The sequence below is a fragment of the Fonsecaea nubica genome, assembly GCF_001646965.1.
Source record: "Fonsecaea nubica strain CBS 269.64 chromosome Unknown Scaff9, whole genome shotgun sequence".
NCBI lineage: Eukaryota > Fungi > Ascomycota > Eurotiomycetes > Chaetothyriales > Herpotrichiellaceae > Fonsecaea > Fonsecaea nubica.
This window is the reverse complement of record NW_019173682.1, coordinates 102,613-121,730: the sequence shown is the minus strand read 5'-3', so window position 1 is coordinate 121,730 and position 19,118 is coordinate 102,613. Positions and strand designations below refer to the sequence as shown.

General features: G+C 51.7%; 8 protein-coding genes across 8 annotated transcripts; 4 read left to right on the top strand and 4 right to left on the bottom strand.

Annotated features, from left to right (window-relative positions):
• Nucleotides 1-735: 735 nt before the first annotated feature.
• AYO20_02120 (hypothetical protein) lies at nucleotides 736-2,248 on the bottom strand (the record flags this gene model as incomplete). The annotated part of the gene is made up of 3 exons (XM_022640426.1): nucleotides 736-1,293; nucleotides 1,415-2,148; nucleotides 2,203-2,248. 3 exons carry the CDS (start codon nucleotides 2,246-2,248, stop codon nucleotides 736-738), a joined length of 1,338 nt encoding a protein of 445 aa, XP_022503483.1.
• Nucleotides 2,249-3,464: 1,216 nt separating this feature from the next.
• Nucleotides 3,465-5,887, bottom strand: AYO20_02119 (hypothetical protein; the record flags this gene model as incomplete). The annotated part of the gene is made up of 2 exons (XM_022640425.1): nucleotides 3,465-5,732; nucleotides 5,783-5,887. The coding sequence occupies 2 exons, from the start codon at nucleotides 5,885-5,887 to the stop codon at nucleotides 3,465-3,467; spliced, it is 2,373 nt and encodes a 790-aa protein (XP_022503482.1).
• A 702-nt stretch (nucleotides 5,888-6,589) lies between these two features.
• On the top strand, nucleotides 6,590-7,117 carry AYO20_02118 (ribosomal protein L14; the record flags this gene model as incomplete). The annotated part of the gene is made up of 3 exons (XM_022640424.1): nucleotides 6,590-6,604; nucleotides 6,667-6,754; nucleotides 6,816-7,117. 3 exons carry the CDS (start codon nucleotides 6,590-6,592, stop codon nucleotides 7,115-7,117), a joined length of 405 nt encoding a protein of 134 aa, XP_022503481.1.
• Nucleotides 7,118-9,053: 1,936 nt separating this feature from the next.
• AYO20_02117 (hypothetical protein) lies at nucleotides 9,054-9,722 on the top strand (the record flags this gene model as incomplete). Its single annotated transcript, XM_022640423.1, has 3 exons — nucleotides 9,054-9,056; nucleotides 9,128-9,654; nucleotides 9,713-9,722. The coding sequence occupies 3 exons, from the start codon at nucleotides 9,054-9,056 to the stop codon at nucleotides 9,720-9,722; spliced, it is 540 nt and encodes a 179-aa protein (XP_022503480.1).
• A 930-nt stretch (nucleotides 9,723-10,652) lies between these two features.
• AYO20_02116 (hypothetical protein) lies at nucleotides 10,653-11,483 on the top strand (the record flags this gene model as incomplete). Its single annotated transcript, XM_022640422.1, has 2 exons — nucleotides 10,653-10,902; nucleotides 11,035-11,483. 2 exons carry the CDS (start codon nucleotides 10,653-10,655, stop codon nucleotides 11,481-11,483), a joined length of 699 nt encoding a protein of 232 aa, XP_022503479.1.
• A 4,420-nt stretch (nucleotides 11,484-15,903) lies between these two features.
• Nucleotides 15,904-16,627, bottom strand: AYO20_02115 (hypothetical protein; the record flags this gene model as incomplete). Its single annotated transcript, XM_022640421.1, has 2 exons — nucleotides 15,904-16,425; nucleotides 16,589-16,627. 2 exons carry the CDS (start codon nucleotides 16,625-16,627, stop codon nucleotides 15,904-15,906), a joined length of 561 nt encoding a protein of 186 aa, XP_022503478.1.
• Nucleotides 16,628-16,933: 306 nt separating this feature from the next.
• On the top strand, nucleotides 16,934-17,639 carry AYO20_02114 (hypothetical protein; the record flags this gene model as incomplete). Its single annotated transcript, XM_022640420.1, has 2 exons — nucleotides 16,934-17,197; nucleotides 17,253-17,639. The coding sequence occupies 2 exons, from the start codon at nucleotides 16,934-16,936 to the stop codon at nucleotides 17,637-17,639; spliced, it is 651 nt and encodes a 216-aa protein (XP_022503477.1).
• A 256-nt stretch (nucleotides 17,640-17,895) lies between these two features.
• Nucleotides 17,896-18,593, bottom strand: AYO20_02113 (hypothetical protein; the record flags this gene model as incomplete). The annotated part of the gene is made up of 3 exons (XM_022640419.1): nucleotides 17,896-18,201; nucleotides 18,258-18,483; nucleotides 18,541-18,593. 3 exons carry the CDS (start codon nucleotides 18,591-18,593, stop codon nucleotides 17,896-17,898), a joined length of 585 nt encoding a protein of 194 aa, XP_022503476.1.
• Between the last annotated feature and the right edge of the window lie 525 nt (nucleotides 18,594-19,118).

Here is a 19,118-nt window from a genome sequence, read left to right as displayed (position 1 = left end):
GGGGTTTTCTTCTCTATCGAAGGAGGGAACAAAATTGGACAGAGAAGCCTCGAGACTAGGATACCTTAACCACAAATAATAGATGAGATGAGATGAGATGGGCTTTGGATAGATACACAAAATCATGATCACGATCACGATCATGGATCATGAAACTCATTTCCATCAAATTGCGATCTTTTGTTCGTCCGCCTCCTTTCGTACTTGGTCTGGGCCCAGGACTATTTGATTTATTACCCGGTCGGTGCATAGAACCGACTTGGTGTCGTTGAATAATAATCGAACAAGGATGTTGAGACATGCTATCGTCCTGGCACTTGGTTTTCACCTTTTTTTCGCCCATGTATATTGTACAGGTCACCCCCTTCCTTTGCGATATACACTTGTATCGTAAATACTACATGGACACTGTCAAGGCGTCTGTCTGCTCTTTCGCCGTTTGTCCTCAGTCATCTCAGGCTCATGGTCCGGACATGGGGAACTTAGATCCACCTTTGGTAGTCATCGGTTCCTTTTTTGCTCCTTTCCAAGTGTGCATAGGATACTTACTTCTTTGCAACAGAACAAGATGCCTGTGTCCTCTTTGTTCCACAGCACCTCAGATAGACAAGGCCTTCGAAAAGCGCCGAGGGCTTTTCCCTCACTCCCGAATCCTGCCTTCGTTCTCCACCTGCTTCTGTAGTGCCCGCTCCTTCCTGGTGGCGTACCGAGGATATGAAAGAGGACTGGTGTGCCTCACTGCGTCACCAACATATTCTTCACCTTGACCCAGTAGTCTGGATGGACATGCTCCTCCACCTCGTCTTTACTCAACCATTTGAAATCTTCGATTTCGTCCAACCCCATATCCACAATAGCACCCTTCTTATCCCTGACGTCGCCCTTGTCGACACCTGAAGCTTTCGTATCAGCCATAGCCTTTGCCTCTTTCCCACTGAGATTGGTATGGGAGGGGAATGAGACGTCGGCTTGACCAGCCATTATCCGGGCTTTCATGAAGAACGTCTTTTCGCCATCGACCAGAGCCTGTGTTGCGGCGAGATCTTGCTTTAACGGGGTAAGATCGTTGGCCTTCTCAACTTGTGTAGTTGCACTAGCTTGTGTAGATGATGAGAGATGCTCCATGGTTTCAGCATCTGGTGCAGGCGAGGATCCAGGGATATATAAAGGGGGAGAGGATGGACGCGGGCGTGGTGAAGAGAAGCTGGCCACGTAGTGGCCAACAGGGTGGTTGCCGACGAAGAAGGTGTTCATGTTTGGGCCTAGCGAGCTGAAGAGGATGCGTTGGGCGGCCTGCAGTTCTCATAGATTCTCGGTCAGCGCTCTTTGATCACACATGCGCTCGATGAGCTCCAGGATGATGGAACACAGCTCCAAGGAATGGCCGGGAAGGGGAAAATTTGTGCTCTCTTACCTCTTTCAGCCCTTCAAACCCGATGACCGGCCCAGAGGGAAACCTCCATAGCCATCTTTCACTGTCGTCGCCCACCTCCTGGCCTTTTGCTTGTCCACCCTTGTTCTTCAACTTAACCAACAGATACAACGTCCTCTGTAACCTTCTCTCGAGGCTCCTCTGGTCGTTGCTCTCATCCGCCTCTGTAACCCGCCTCAAACCCGCGAACTTGGGATCCCCTTGTCCAGTAAATTCTTCAGCTCTGCCCTCCTCAGTGATGAGATGCTCTAGTATCTTCTCCGGTTTCCCGGTCTCGTCCCCCACAAGCACTTCATCGTTCCACGCCTCAGGGCTGTACGCGTTGTACTTTCCGATGTCGCGCGTTGCAGCACCGCCTCGCTCGCGGCGGTGTTTGCGCCACTGTTCAAATGCAGGGGTGTTACGGCGGTAGTAGAAGTACTGCGTGAAGGGCAAGACGAGGCGCTCATTGAGACGGCGTTGATAAAGATGAAATGCTGTTTCGAAGGGATGAGGGTCTGGTGTGATTAGGGGCGGGCGGGAAAGGACGATCCCGGCTTTGATTGTGTAGACCGGTTGTGGTGACAAGGACGCCTCAGGCCCTGATGGGGACAGCTGAGTGATAGACGGAGATGACTGAGATCCAAGGTTTGCTTGGGCAGTGGCCGCAGAAGCGTAATGGCGTCTGGACAGAGTCTGGAGACAAGAAGAACAGACATGGTGGAGCGAAGGAGATGCTATAGGGAGGTGTCAGCTCTGCCATCATCAATGTTGGAGTAGAATGGGCGTACCGAAGGCATCTGCGACGCGCTTTGCACCTCTTGATCGGGGAGCCATTTTCTAGACTCCTCCCACTGACCAAATATGCTGTTCGGTGAGAGCTCTATTGACCAAATTTCGCCCTGGTTGGAAAAAGTTCGGGGGAGCAAATGAGGATCGACAAACGAGCCAGAGCTTAGAAGAGCAAGTCTTCCGAGATGCGATATAATTTTTCTCCGCCTCTCTAACAACCTTGATTCGTCTTCTCGTGTTTCAATGTTAGAAAATGCAGAGATACGCAAGTCTTGCTGGCCTCGTTTCCATCGTCGCAGGATCTCAGTGACATAAATCCATGGATCTTCGGATCACCTTTGTACTGCATTCAACAGCAGCAACGCACGGCACTCAATCCTTATCATGAACTGCTTTGTCTCCATGGCTTCTTCATCATCATACGGTGCCCAAATGAATCATTCCCGAGGGGAGTCTTTTTTCGCTAGCAGGACCGATCTATTTTCATCGTACAGGTACTGTTAGATAGTCACTCCCTACATTGAAGAATCTAAACATTGTGGGGGCAATCTCGTGTTTGAGGGAGTCCTTATTGGCAATGCTTTATGCCTGTCCTTTTCAAGAACTACCAGCAGCGGAAGACTTGGTCCATTTTCCATTCTGCCTTGTGGATTGTTCACTATATGGGCACCACCAATGGATACCTGCCCAAGAATTCCATCAACGATTTGGTTGCAGGTTTACCATCATCCTTGAGATATTAACCTTCTGTGCGCAAAGGTAAGGTCCAAAGATCCAGGCACCATTTTCGTAATGCGCTTGACAAGGCTTCGTTATCAGCCTGGGATAATTGTCGGCTCTTCATGTTATTGTCCTGCATAGAAATGTTCCGTACATCGTGTCTTGAAGCACTATACGCCATGATTTTCCACGTGGATTTCCCTTCTGTGCGCTGTGCAGGCAAGCCATGTCGACTTGACAGATTCATTGACTGCGTGCGGTGGCGTGTGGATTGCTCATAACACTCCTCAAGGAACGGACAGCCAAGATCCCCAGCGAATTCTGGCACAGCGACATTATGTACAAATCCTCCTCTCTGCTGTCTGGGTACAGACCAACCCTGCCTGGCCACGACAAAAAATAGCCACAGCCCTCCAGCACAACTTGGTGCTTTTGATCTGATGTATTCTGCGGTCTTTCTGGCAGGAATCCACAATGTCACCAGCGTAAGTGATCACCTTTTGCATCCACTGTACCCGGGCAAATGTCCCCACATCTTCCCCTAGAATTTGTCCGTGTAGACGCCTACAGGCCGCGTGACGAACCTGTTACTTCTCCTCCTCAGCTCATCAGGGGTAGCACTCCCGCTTTCGCTAACATCTCTCGTAGCACTTTCCGTTGCTGTTCCCTGGTTCAGGGCGCGAGAGCTGGAGCCTGCGCGCATCCTCGCCTCTAAAATAGCCAAGGCGTGGTCTCCCGCTGCGCGAGCGATTTCGGCTTCTTTTAGTAAGCCCTTTCGGGTCAGCTCTCTCTCTTCTTCGGGCAACACGAAGCGGTGGATGGTGCGATGGTCCATGACCCGTTCCTCCGGGTCTCCTCCACCTTCCACCCACGTCCCTTTTCCACATCTCCCTTTGCGCCTGTATGCACTGTACTCGGTGGCCGGCGCATTGTTCTTCTTGCCGCGGCCATTTCCCTGAGACTTGCGCTCAAGCAACTTTCGAGGATCCGGATCAGTCTTCGGCCAAGGAAATCCATAGAGCATACTGTGACGCTCGCATCGCGGGCACTCTCGTCTCGTCTGGTATCCATTAGGTTGGATGAAGAACCCAAGACATTTGTCGTTGTGGCACTGTACCCAACGATCATGAGGCTGGGCAAGTAATTTCCTAGTGAGGATGTAATCGCCCGCAATGCGGATGGTGCCAGTCACCGGATGGACGGTCAAAGTGCTGACGGTTGTTGAAACAGTCACGGGCTCAATGGATGGTAGCACACTGGTTTCCGTGGCTGCGGCAACGGGTGATTCAACAGGGCGCACCGCTTTACTGACTGTCGTTGTTGCTAGAACCGAAACGGTGTGAGGAATAATAGAAGAGTCATTCTCGGTGATCGTGCTCGCTTCTTGAGGCCGCTCCTGCGGTTGCCGGAGGCTTCCACTGGTTTGCGCAGATTCTGGCTTAGACTCAATCATGACGACTGTATCCTCGTCATCATAATAATCCTCCTCCTCATCCACCTCCACCTTCGTTGTCTGGACAGTTTCAACCTTTACCGTGACAACAGTATCGGGATTATGAGGTTGGAGGATCGGTATGCGTGACTGGCCCGCCTCAGTTGCGGAACCATGGCTTGAAGGAGAAGTCGGTGCCGGGGATAATGGAGCACGTGAGCATATCTTGCCTAGAAGGTTGGCATTCTTCCTGCTTGCACTAGAATTTGTGTATGTTTGCGACAAGCCGGACGACTGCTCCTGCTGCTCGAAACCATGGTCCACACCATTTACCGGAGCAGATGATTTCATACCCACTTGAGTCAAGAACTCTCCGGACCCGTGCGTTTCGGGTTGCAATGGACTCCGAGGTGGCGAGAGTGCTGCGCCTGTCTCAGAAGCAACGGTCCGCAGATCCTCGATCGGTTCGGAGAGTCGCTCAACTGGAAGCAAGGGCGTTTCTGCATCTGAACTGTCTGAAGGGGTCCAAGAATGCTGCAACTTAGATGGGGACTGCACACCTTTAGCATGCTTCGACGGAGGTGGTACGGAAGAAGATTGTGAAGGGTTCGAGTCTCTTTTCCGCTTTAAGCCACGAGACTGGACCACTGGTTGAGGTTCATGGACCGGAGTGGAGGTGCGACTGGGAGTGTCCAGAATGCCAGCCTTGGATGTCCAGCCATTTCGCTCGAGTTGTTCACAGGTATGGCACAGACAGTCAATGTTGCCCGGCCCAAAGTAGTCATCGCCATATGAGACGGTAATTTCGTCGCCGACCTCAATATTTTTCATGGCAACCACTTCCATCCCGTTTTCTCCACGCGTCACAAGGCGTCCGTTTGCGTCGCAATCATGATTGGCGAAGCGAGCAGGACCCAAAAAGATGGATGAGTTTTTCTTGCGACTAGAAACGACTATGCTGAAATTGCGATTCGTCAGGTCCAAGTCGGCCGATTCTTCAGTGGTCAAAGGGACCAGTGTGCCGGTGAGATATTTGATGGTATCTCCCTGCCGAATCCGTCTCCTTGCTGTGACCGCAGCCTCGTAAGTGGTAATAGTGTACCGATTGGTTGTAGAGACTTCCCAAGCGCAATCAGTCTGGTACATCTCTATGTATTTTCTCAGGTGACGCAAAAAATGTTCCTGTTCGGTTTTGCTGCGCAAACTCTTTCTATACCTCTTCAATCCAGGGAGCGCAAGAAGGGCCTTCTCTGCCGCGTCCACATCTTTGTCGACAATGACCTTGTGTAGTAGAATCTGAGGGACTTCGTCTTCCTTGATACCGCGGATTGGGATGTGTTTAGTGCGATTCTTTCGGATTCTTGCCTTGTAATAAGCCTGCTCCGTGTCAGCGCGACAGTCTCCTCATGACATATAGTGTAACGGACATTATCTATCATGACATCTGAGCACACATCGTCATGAGCGGCCAGCTCAGCAAGGGAAAGCCGCTGGCTCTTTTCGGGTTCTGCCGCGCCCTTTCCCCGAGCCATTATCGCGTGTACAGAGGGCACTCAACAACAGAGACGTGGTATATGTCATTAACAAGCAACAATATGAAAGGTGGAGGGAGCAAGATAACAGGGATTGGTATGTTTTTCAGCTGAGGGCGGTTTGGAAGGAGTGGAAGGGGCTGAATCAACAATTGACCACTGGAACGCGGTCTGGAATCAGGCCAGCCTGAGTGAGGCGAAAATGAGCGGAACAATGGTATAGAGAATGTGTACACGTAGTGACATAATGGTCCAATAAATTAGGCACCTTAATCGTGCATGATTTGTCTCCTAAAGCTGGAGAAATAGAGAGAGAGACTTTCAGCTTGCTTCACTTTATGAAAGACGGAAGGCAAGTCCAGGGCGATGGAAGGGTGACTTTTCGAGGCCTTAGAGAGGGGGTGGAACGTCGGCGGCGGCGGCTGGAGCGACCACGGAGGGTTGACGAGCTTAACGAAATAAGGGTAAGCGACCTCTCTGTTTGGTTGGCGTGCCGTGTCTTGGTCTCGATCGGCCACGGAACACCATGCGCCCATCGGCCACCCATGCACATCTTCACCTGGCACCCACCTGAGGACCCAATTGAATCTCTATCCACTTCATAATTTATCTGCAGCTAGACTCATTCCTCGCTTTGCGAGTTGCAAACTACACTTGCCATCCTGTGTCCTCTTTAACAATAGTGCGCATTATGCTGCCACGATGATACAATTGAAGGTGGGTATTTCCAGAAGCTGGCCACGATGCCTGTGTCTCATGCTGATGATGATTCATGCTAGACGATGCTTAATTGCATCGACAACTCCGGAGCTGCCATTGTCGAGTGTGTCGCTGTCATGAGGAAAAAGAAGCAGGCTGCGAGAATAGGTACAGTGAAGAGCCTCCGAATCACCGAGTTTCCATTTCGCTGATTACTCTCCGCCCTCAGGTGACAGGATTATCGTCGTTGTTCAGAAACAAAAGTCTTTCGGCGCAGAAACCCCCGGCGGATCGAGTTTGAGTATTGCGAACAAAGTACGAAGGGGTGACATCCGACACGCAGTGGTTGTGAGAGCGAGGAAGGAGGAGCGCAGGAAAGATGGGAGTCTGATACGCTTCGACGACAATGCCTGTGTCCTCATCAACAAGAACGGGGACCCGATTGGAACGAGGTTATCAAGTATCGTGGGGGCAGAACTACGGGATAAAAAGTGGTCAAAGATCTTGTCGCTGGCGCCGATGCACGTATGATTCCAACTACTGAGCACTACTGTATGCTTGCGCAAGGTGGAAGACGGATTGCCAATTGCTGGGTCTGATAAGAATTCTTGTACAAACAGTTGACGGAATAAAAAATTCTAGACCAACATACTCGATGCGTGTTATGCGCTCTTGTGCGCGAATTGCGCTCCTGGCCAACCTGATAAACCCCGAATTTTTTTTGGGTCTCGTCCTATCCTTTCAGCTCTCATAAAATTCGTCTCAAGTCGTTGTTTGGAAACGCCTCTAGTGTATGGGTATCACAACCATGATATACCAATGCCTGCCATAAAAACCTCGCTCAAACGACAGTATAGACATGATTGCAGGAGGTGCAAACATAGTACAGTTTCTGGGTTCCAGTTAGAATGCTCAGGCTGAGGGTCACGAGACAAGGACTCACCATTCCCGTATCTGCGGCACGCTGCTGCGACTGAAAATAAACTGCTTCCGTCTCCCGGCATTTTGGGCATTTTTTGGGTGCGCGAGGAAGCTGTACAAAATGTAAAACAAGCCGTCAGTCAAGTGTCTCAGAACCTCAGACTAGACTCGGGGAGAAGAGGAGAACTCAAGAGACCTGATTTCAAAGTCTTCTGAACTCCCCAGAGCCTCGCCTGCTAGATGGCGCCACATGTGTTGCATCTCAACGGGTCCCCACAAAGGGTGCAGAGAGGTGGCAGCTCAGAGATAGCAGAACCCACCGTTGGATCGTGTGCAACATCAGCGGTTGTTCCGGCAGTCTCTTGAACATTGGCACCAAGTTGTTGGCGGTAGGTACAGGCAGAGTCGTGCTGCGAAGTGGCGTGGCATGCTTTGCAAATATAGAGGAGGGTTGATGTTGCACGGTCTTCCTTTGGGTACAGAAGGTTCGAACTGGAGTACTCAGGTTAGAAAGATAACATGAGGTAACTTTGGATGCTTACCATTCTTGACAAAATCTGTAGGAAACCTCGCCACGCTTGCTCTCACCCTCGCTCGGAGATGGAGAGGCGGCACCAGACATGTTGAATACGTGAAATTGGAGATGTACACAAGGGGGATAGAGCAGTCTGAGGACGCCTTTCTGAAAGCGACTCTTCAGGGTGAATGCACGCTGGTGGGTGCTGACTTTGGTGACTGTCGGATAACCAGGTGCTCTTCAGGTCGGGGATGATCTTGCTGAGTAATTGTGCGGACAAACCGAATAGAAGGGCGTAGATGCTGGAGCGTATAATAAATTACTGCTATCGTATTAACACGATGTCAAAGCGACTCGACGAGTTCAGATAGCAAGATGGTGCTGGCGATGTTGTCGAAGAAGTGGTGAATGCGAAAGGGCACGAATTCTTGCTCCCCGCAATTTCCCTCGCAGTCACGGTGCTCCGTAAGAGGTACTTGTACCGAGTACAGTTACCTAGCCTACCTTGTCTACCTAGCCAAAAGTTAGAGCGTCTTCCCCCAAACAAAGCCTACTTAGATCCACTGTGTGTGGCCATCCCAAATGACTGTGTCTGGTGGGTTCCTTGTTAACTTAGGTACGGGATCCTAGTACCTGAATATCTCCTAAATGCTGGTCTAATGACCTCTGACCTTTCTTACACTCTCACCTCCACAACCCACGCATGTACGGGCTCAACAGTGAACCGATGACCGTCCAGACCGCGTGAGACTAACCAGTCAGGCTCTTGTTCCTGTCCATTAGCCACTTCCAGCCCTATGTTATCCTCCCTCACCGGCTCAGCACTTCGTTGACATTATTGACCTGCTGACGAACGACGAACCCGCTGCCCCACCTCGGTCGCGCTTTGAATAGCAGGCGCTCAACACCAACCGGGGCATCTCAACAAGAAACCATCTTCCCTTCAGTACTTTCATCTACAGGATCACACCGTGACAAAATTCTTCTCCTAAGAACGGTGCTGCATCAGCCGGGTCGCTTTAGAAAGCCATGGTACGCGAGTTGCACTCACGCCAAACTCTGCACCGGCGAAAATGAATATCTACTGATACTCTTTCGAACAGACGGAGACCGATACTGGACTGCCCCCTGACTGGGAGGTCCGCCACTCCAACTCCAAGAATCTGCCGTACTACTTCAATCAGAAGACGCACGAATCAAGATGGGAACCGCCCGAGAATGCCGACACGGACAAACTCAAGATCTACATGGCGCAACACCACAGCTCATCCGCCAATGCCCGCATTGATGGGGCTGCCAGTGAAGGCAAGATCCGTGCAGCCCATCTTCTGGTCAAGCACAAGGATAGCCGGCGTCCCTCGAGTTGGAGAGAGACGAATATCACCCGGTCAAAGGAAGAGGCGATCCAAATGTTGAAGGGTTACGAAGAGCAGATCCGCTCCGGCGAGAAGACCCTGGGCGACCTCGCTGTCTCCGAGTCGGACTGCAGCAGTGCTCGGAAGCGTGGCGACCTGGGTTTCTTCGGTAAAGGACAGATGCAGAAGGAGTTTGAGGATGCAGCATTCGCCCTGCAACCCGGTGAACTGAGCGGCGTCATCGAGACTGCTTCCGGGGTGCACCTCATCCAACGGTATGTGTTGTTGGTTGGTTGCAATCGCTTGCTGTGTGATCGCTGATCTATCGAGCAGAATCCAGTAAATCGTGAAATCGACGTTCAAAGGCACGTTGCAAAGCGTTCTCCCCATCGACGCATTATCTTTTCAGACAGCGTCGAGGACTCACCCTGGTGGTTTTTGGCGGTTTTGTGGAAGATATGACCATGACGGATGGACACAGCGTCAACCCCACTCAATGCGACCTTGCGATTTTCACTCCTCTCTTTATCCGCAGGAAAAGTTGAATAGAATCGGCGTCACATTGTGCTTTTTCTTCAGACGGATTTCTCCAAGGCCCACGCGGTGCTCTTGCAGATCAGCTACCCAGGTGTGGATGGAATTAATGTGGTGGCACTCTTTCAACGTACTCCATCTGGATCGGAGATGTCTGAGGAACAAGGTCACGAGGTGATTGATGCGCGCTCCAACACCCGTCCATGGCCAAGATCAGGCTCTGAGAAAGAAAGGAAACATGATTCTTTGTTGTATCACTGACATACGTCACATTAGTCGAGTCCTTGTCTCCAGCCAATGTAGGCTAGGAGAATGATTCTTTTGAGCACATTCAGTTGGCTTCTCGGGCGTTTTTGACGATATGGAGTTTCCCACCTCGCCATGCAAGCTTCCGGTCCAATCACAACAGCCAGTTCTTGGACCACTACCCAGTCTGTCATGGCTCTATATGGGTTGAATGCATGGCGCATATAAAAATATCCGTGGCCTGATCTGACTATACTGTTCAAGTACTCGCTCCACCGGCGTCTAAAACGTGCTGCGAAGCCGTGATGCATATATACTGACCTGGATGCTCTTCAAGTTTACTCCTCCCCCCTTCGACGTCCAACTTCCTCTCTCACTGTCTCACTGTCTCACTCTCTGGCTCTCTGGCTCTCGAGTCCCTCAACTCTACCCAACCTTACAAGGCTTTTGGATCTTTGGCACAGCCATTCTTGACTCCTCACTCACGGTCACCATGACGCCCACTTCAATTATTGCCGACATGCTGTTTCTTGAGCCTCCCCATTCACACAACCCCAGCGATGTCTCCCATGTGGCGGCACTGCCAGTCTCGATGTTGATGCAACTGCCCGAGGCCGTCCAAGATGCTCTCTGGACTTTACAAGAATCTACTTCCATTGTCTATGCCTCGTACCTCAGATTACAAGAACTTCTGGACGAGCGCTTTGACCGACTGCTTCCTCTGCCGGGCATGCCGGGATCGTGTAAGTTTTCCATGCCTACTGCCTGACCGCGAAGCTCTTGTTCCCCTCCTCCATGTCCACCTGTCAGATCTGTCAACAGCACCAAAGGGACGCCTTGGAGTTTCAGGCTGACACGGGATGGATCTGTTCTAGATTCCGAAAGTGCATTCTTCAACTACATGAACGCGGTATCCGCCGAACGGCGCTACCTGGTGGAAGACGCGCACCCAGATTGGAAGCATAAGGCGTCGCGAGCCGGGTTGTCGCAGTACGGAGACCTGGTCCTCACTTGCCGTGGCAAAGAGATGACCGTGTCGGAATGGTTCGACCAGCTGCAAAGGGCCGAGAAGCTCTGGGTGCAGCAAGCTAAAGACGCAGAGCTGCCCGACTTCGAAAGCACCGTGACTGAGTACCAGATCTTGACGGATTCGGAGAGCTCGACGCCGCCCAGCGAAGCCTCAGAGGACGATTCCCCCGAAGGAGGTAGGAGCTGGGATGCGCCGGTGCCAGTGGGGCGAAGACCACTGGCGGATGCCAATACCAAGATGGGAGGACACGGAATAGGACCGGAGCGGATTGCGAAGGCTCTAGAAGCACTATGAGGGTGAGAGGGAAGGCAAGGGACAGGGCAGAGCCGACAAGAGCTGGACCCAGTGGCCAAGGTGTGTGGATGGTTGCATGCGCATGGGCATTGGGTTTTTACGCGTCTTTTTCCCCTTCTCCATTTCTCCTTTGTGTTCTCGACTCTTCTTTCTCCTACACCCTTCTCCATTATTATTTGTTTATTGTACGACCAGGGGAAAAGCGAGCGTGCTGCAAGCCCTGCAAGTGTGGTCTGACGGCTCTCCTGAGTGGCTGACATATCGCACGTTGAGACGTGGTTCGATCTGGATCAGCCACTTATTGTTTGCGCGTTCTGTTGGGCCCCCCTTTTCTTGGGACGACAGGGCATGGGGATTCGGGAGCTTGGGGAAAGGCAAAGATGGAGTCTACCGCGAGATGCCAGGGCCTCTCTTTCGTTTCATTCTTTGTTGTTATTTGCCACTTCTGTGTTACCCTTCTAGATTTCTTGACATGTGTTAGTTCGTAGCGAGAAATGGAGACGGGAAGGGGGGAGAGAGCCCCTCTTTGCCATTCCTTGAACTTTGCCTTACCTGTCCCTAACATCAGTAATGAGGGCATCTCGCCTCTTTCAGGGCCTTTTCCTTTGATGAACCAAAAATCCATGCATAGACGCAGTGCATTGCATTGCATAACATAGCACCGGAAAGTTGCGTGGTTGCTTCAGATTTGCAATGCTTGGTTGTCATTGCTGACATGCGAGTACCTTCCGGCAATGGTGGTGGGGAAGGCCTGGCGGGAAGCTGCGAAACTTCTCGAGGGCCTGGCTGGCCTGCTTACCCTGCATTGACTGGGCCATGGTAATTCCATGTTGATAGAACCACCCTCTCGGGATTTAGGCAAGGTCACACCTATACAAGATTTGTTACCTACAGTGCCGTAATGGGTAGAGGTGATGATGGAGATGACGATGACACAAAACCACAGAACGTCACCAAAACTCAGTTTTCCAGGCCGGAAGTAGACATCCGGCCGTGGCTTCCCGGAACCATTTAGGTACAATACTTACTTGTACAGTACTAGTTACCGAGTGCTGGTATGTGCTTGTACTTGTAACGGCCCCTCTAAGCAGTACCTAAGGTAAGTAGGTACCCACAGGTACCAGTACTCCGTTTGTGGTGCCATCTGGTGCCATTTAACGCTACTGTGGGAGTGATGATCTCACGTAGGTACCCAGTTTGCCAGTGCACGCCAGTGGAATTAGTACCCCGATCCGTAGCTAATACTTCGATCGATATGATCGACAGGAGAAGGACAAAGAAGTGCCTAGTTGTCACGGATAGTGCTCCGTACAGATCAACATGGTCCAGACCCCCCGATCTCAAGTCACCATGGAGAGTCGCGACTACCCGATATGTGAGGGGTGATATGCGGAAGTGCCTCATTCCCAGATATTTACCCTACTTGTAGTAAGTAATGTTTCAGATCATGCTTTCCCTCTCTAATATCAATGCTAGTGTGAAGACTAGTCCCAATATAGTATCCCGCACTCTACTACTGTACTAATTACCCAACCTCACATGAAAAGGAGGGGAAAGGCACTTCTACCAAGGAAAAACATCTCTTGCACATGTCCGACACCAGCCAGTGTGTCACTTCTTTTCAAATTCCCATCGTTACCCGGTCATTACTCAATCCATCCATCCATCCGTCCATCTCTCTAGATTGCTGGAACCAAGATTCTACCTACGGATAGGCGAGGACTGCGGCATTTCTTTGCTTGCCACCACTGTGCGGCCCCTCTTCATCCCACCGAAGCTGGGTGGTGACACAGGACCTCTTGTGTCTCTCTTGGTCTCTGCCCCTCTCTCCTTCTCTTTCAGTTCACCCAAAATGCTGATAGCGCCAAAACCCAACGCCATTTTGGAGCTTGCATATGGTACAAGCACAGGTACCTGGTAGAAAAGTTTACCAACCCGTTGGGGTGTTTTCCATGCGAGGCACAAACCACAGCTGTTCATTCAAAGTCATTCCCGTCAAAGGTGCAGCAGCACGTGGGTTCGTTTTGAGCAAATTTGCAAAGAACCTCCTTTCCATCAAACACAACGTCCTTCAACGCCATCGATGCTGTGTAACCCAAAAGGATTCTGCGCAGGACAAAGACAATTGCCGAGGATAGCCTAATAACCTCCAAGACTGCAACCATCTGCGAACTGTTGTTGCGTCTTCAGCTAGTTACCCTGGCATCATTCCACCAATTCTTGCCCGTGAATGCTCCTCGCCTAGGATTGAATGGCGATACAATGCTGGCAATGCAGTTGTCAGGTCTCTTTTTATTGGCTAATATCTGCTATATGCTGCCCGAAGCTGTTCGCGCACTAGGGGCCGGAAATATGCAGACCGTGTCTGCCATGGCCATGGCTTCAAGATATCAGCTTGATTTCTTCAACTCTGTTACTTGTTCTGGGATACCACTTCGCTCGCGACCCTCCAGGGCCACAACTTCGGAAAACATCCTGTTACCCAGACTTCACACGACACTACTATGCACACTAGATCCCCTCTTGGGCTGTTTTGCTCTCACTTCGACATCCTTCGCCATGCCGCAACCTGAACCCTTTGACCCCGCTTTCCCGGCGCGTACAAGCACAAGAGCCAGCACATCCGAGTCCTACTCGACTCCGAGCTGGAAGCCGTACGCGTTTCGGGCAAAATGTAAATAGAAGTCCCCACCAAGGGTCGGCTTCGGCCTCGAACGTTTTTGAATTATCAGCTTACCAGCATACCAGCATCCGAGTCCTAAGCAACTCAATATCTCCGCAAAGGGCTTTGTCCAGGATGCGAGCTCGAAAAGCATCCACCTCATCCAAGTCGTACAGGCTGTGACTCACCCTTGTGCACGCATGTCTGCCCAAGTGGTGACTGGGTCGTGCTTCGAGACTCTGTTGTTCCAGCCTTTGGCATTTTCACGCAGACTACGGACCATGTGATCAGAACATGTCTCTGGGAGTTCGTTTATGCTGTGTACCCATCCTCTCCGCAGCCTGCCAACTTCCACTGACCTAACATGCTCGTCGAGCCGCTATCTCCTCGCCTCTTCTGCGCTCTCTCGGCAGCTGAAACCACCTCGGAGGACCTTAGCGTACCAAAGGGCCTCATACTGCGGGTAGAGGCACCACGCCAGCCTCACAAAGGCCGTCGAGAAAACATGGCCGGTGGTCATCTGATTCCATGAGCCGCCAACGGCCCCTCTACTCCCAAACATACACTCGGGAAATGTCCTGAGGCCAGGACTGTCTGCCAGGATCACCCAAAGTGGATGGACACCGATGCCTGTGGAACACAGTGACTGAGTTCGGGGCACAATTTCACTTGGGTTTTCAGTGTGACATTGTTACGGAAGGAAATGCCGGATGACTTTCTTGCGCGTTCCTCCGTCGCCTTTGCCTCGACCGACGGCCCATCATCAGCATGAGCGTGGCTTTACACACCCAACAATGGTCTCTCAAACGACCCTAGTGGTAACCCTGGGTTGCCAGGTCTTGCTGGCAAGATCCCTTCCTGCCGACAACATGGTAGTCGAGGTTGGGAGTGACCGAGGAGCAACCCCACCAGTAGAGAAACTGGGCCATGGGCCAAAAAAAGGTGGGAAGGCGTTCCAAGCCATGACGAATACACGTTGTGCAATAGGGAGGTGGCGCACACGGTAACCACGCCTCTACTGGCAGCGACGAGAGCTAAGGTAAGTGCGCAGTGCGATATGTGTTCCCTCTAGTCGGGTGAAGATCTGGTATACACCCGCCGCATGCACGTATGTAGGTGCAAGTACTGTAGATTGAGAATATGAATATGAATAAGCAAACCATCGAAACATCCAACGCTTGGACCTCCGGGGCTCAGCAAGATTGCGTCTTCATGGCGGTTTACTTGTCGTGCGAGTAGAGTAAGTTCTGGACAGAGGCGAGGGCGTACCTGGCCTGGCCTGTATATGGATGGCATTTTGTGGCCGCAGCCTCAACATCTACCTCTACCTCCACCTCTGCAAGACGGGGGACATTGACATTCGTCAGGAGGATCCCCGAGGAAGAGATAGAAGTCATCCATCCATGATACTAGGACTCTCCCCCGTCGCACAAATGCAGCCGAGTTCAGTTTTCGTGTCTGTGTCCGTCTATGACATTGGCAACCATCCCTGCCCCGAGTCCAGCTTGATTTTCAAAGGGTCGTTGATGCTGTGCGGAGGCACAAAGGCACAAAGGTACAAGGTCACCTCTCGACTTGTCGCCTGCTCCGATGCAATTGGGAAATGTATATCTATTATAATCATTATAGGTAAATGCCATTGAGAAATGTGAATGAAATGCTCTCCAAGCCCGTCTAATTCACCTTTTTTTGCTCTTGTTGTCCATGCTGGACATTCAACCACTGGCTGGCCGGTTATATGATGGGCGAGCGTTCAAGTCACCTCGCTCCCTCTCCTCCTTGGCCCCCCCTCTCGGCCTCCTTGCCGCACTGTTTGATAAATTCCTCCAACGCCTCAATCACCACCATGTGGTCCTGGTCCTGCTTCAGGCCGCTCACGACGACGACGCCGACGACGCCCTCGACGCCCTTGACCCGCACGGGCACGCCGCCGCCGTGGATGGCAAAGGTGCCCCCCGCCTCCCCGCCGAGCATGTACTTACGGGCAAAGGCCTCTTCGTCCCCCTTGAACTTGTTGTGCATGAACCACGTGCTCACGCCCCACCTCAACACCGTCTTCCTCTTGCGCGACACCCAGATGTCGTTGTCCGGCTGGACCCCCGGCCGCGACACGGCGTGGAATAACAGGTTGGAGGAATTCGCGAGCGAGATCGACACCACCGCGGCGAGGTGGGAGAGCGCACGCAGGCGGTTGCGGATCGATAGCCCGATGTCGAGGGCATCGTCCGCGGTAAAGTGCGGAAGGACGAGGCGTTCTTCTTGTTCGGCGATTTCGGAGAGCTAGACAAAAACAGTTATAAACATGCGAGTCGAAATACGGGCAAAAATGAAGGTTGGATTCGATGTTGGCCCAGGCGCGGGCCACTTGGCCTCCATTGGCCCCCCATTTGCTGGAGAGTTGGGGGGATTCTCAGGAATAAGAATGAAAAGGAAGGGAGCGTACGTCTCGTGGTGCCTCCCGCAAAGGATGGTGGCCGGTCATGTCGAAAACTGCCCGCCCAATGTGACAGGCGTGGTGTAACAATGCTAGATATGTAGTTTGCTTCGACTTTTTGAGGCTCAGTGGAAAATTGCGCATGTGCATGATGTAAAAACGATGAGGGGAAAACAATGGCATGTGTTTTCCCCGCACTCAATCATGCTCGGGCCTTGGCGTTAATCTTTCTCGTTGAGGCTGTAGGAGGGTCTTCCTCGTAACTTTCGATTTCCCAGGAGCCTGAAGATTTCCTCAGCTATCACGATAATTGGCTCTAATCAACCATGACTCTTTGGTCTTTCCCTCCAAGAGATGCGGGAGTCAGTACGCGCGTTTCCAGCAATCACCGAACAGGAGTTTTCCCACGCATGTAGTGCACTGGAACAGAGGAGCTCAGACAAGATCAGCGATACGAATTGGTTGAGCGTAAGGTGGACTGGTGAGGAACTGTTGATTAAAGAGAGACGGAGGAGGGCCTGCAAAAATGGCAAAAGAGGAGTTCCCAGTGATGACAATGACGCGCACACGGATGAGCTGATTGAGACTGGCATAGAAGACTGCATCGTTAGAGATAGTGTAGGAGGCCTCAACTGTATTCCATATCTACCATATATGTGCTGACATGTCGCAGGTCGTGCCGAGCGTCGAAAGCGTCGAGCTTCTCATTGCTGATTTCTCCATTACTTTGTCTCCAACCTATTCTGTGCCGGTGCTTTGGTTTGTATGCCGATATGGCAAAGACGACAAGTCGTTAAGCCTGGAGCAAGTTTATGAGTGGTTGGTGCCGGAACATTCACTCGCTTCGGTGCACGAGTTTGGCGTTATGGGAGGCATCAGTATGGCGGTAGGCCAGGTCTTCGGCAATGTCCTTTCAGGCGCTGACTCCCTTCTCAGCACCACCCTGTCTCAGATCGGCCGGCCTTCTTCTTACATCCATGCAACACACAAGGTGCCCTTTCAGCTCTCGAACCCAACTCCCCCACTCCGGAGGAATATCTTGTACTGTGGCTGGGATTGATTGGGTCTGCTGTGGGCCTGCACATTCCGAGTAGGCTAATGGGTACATAGGGCGGAAGCACGCTCCCCCTGACCTTTCGCCTGTCTTCCATTTGAGTGCCCGCTGAGCAGACATGGCCTGAATCGTAAGCAGGTGTCTGATATGATCTTCCTCTGCTCCAGATGAAGGTCTTCGACGGCGCTTGGGCACCACGACGGCAGGAGGGCTTGGTATTGTTCGATTCAGCGAGATGTGCGACTCTCTTTCTATGCGGGTTTTAATCATCCTCATCTTCCTCCATTGGAGCATCATCCTCGTCTTCTTCCATTTCAACCTCGCTCTCTTCTTCCTCTTCCTCTTCTCTTGGTCGTTTCGTGCCGTGTGGCGCGCCATCGGGAGTTGTTCCAGTGGGTTTGGCCCCGGTCTCGGCAGGCTTCGTCGAAATTCCAGACGGTGGAGCATTGAAGATAGAATTCTGTAAAGCGGTGCTCTCGGAGGCAGCGCCTGCAGCAGTTGTAGGAGGTTCAAAGGTGCCTCGAAGTTTCGGGACGATATGCGATTGGCCTTTCCCGTAGACGATAACCTGCATCCAGAGTTTAACTTGCGTATTCAGATCTCAACTTTTGGGAGTATCCATACCATTTCCCTGCCGAAGAAATCAAATCCTTGTAGAGCCCGCATGGCTTGTGTACTTGTCTGAATGTCACGGAAGACGACGTGGGCCTGTCCGCGCATGCTCTGCCCTTTCGATCCAATGCGATTTGTGACTACGTCGAGGACGGGACCGTACGTGGTGAAGAGCATGTACAGGGCGCGTTTCAGCTCATTCTTGTTGATCTTCTCGGGAAGATTCTTGAGAAAGAGTCTATGCGAGAATCATCAGTAAACTTGAACGCAAGTGGGAGAGGGGAGATATGCCCACGTCTGGTTAGGATTGCCCGCGTTCAGAGAGTCTTTTGAAGATTTGGCAGCCATTGTCGTTGCCGAGTGCGCCAGAGTTGTATGAAAATGAAAGAAATACGAAATCAGGAGCCTTTACCTCCCACCATTCTGCTCGAAGCTCTGCAATTCCGCAACTCAAGCTTTGCCCTGCGCTACACAGGACCTGCTAAATTATGTTTGCCCGCTTCATAGATTCTGGGGAAGCCTTGCGCAAATTTTGGCTTGGCAAGGCCAAGCAATGCTGTGAAATCTAGCCAATTGAATTATTGATCACGGCCGCCTCTTACTCATTCCTTTCCCAGCTGAAATAAAGCAATGGCTGACTTCTTAGCAAGTGGTCCATCGAGACAGTGGTCATATTATTACTAGGCATCGACGGGTCGACTCCTTCTACGAGCATAAAATATCTAACAGTCTCGGTGATGTACGGAAAACATCCGCTTTGTCCCTCCCAGGAATTCAAACTACCCACGGATGACTTTACTCGACGAGCCTTGATGAGCATCGTCTGGACTATGTTGGGTCACCCGGGCGCAGATGAACTGGACGGCTGTCTGC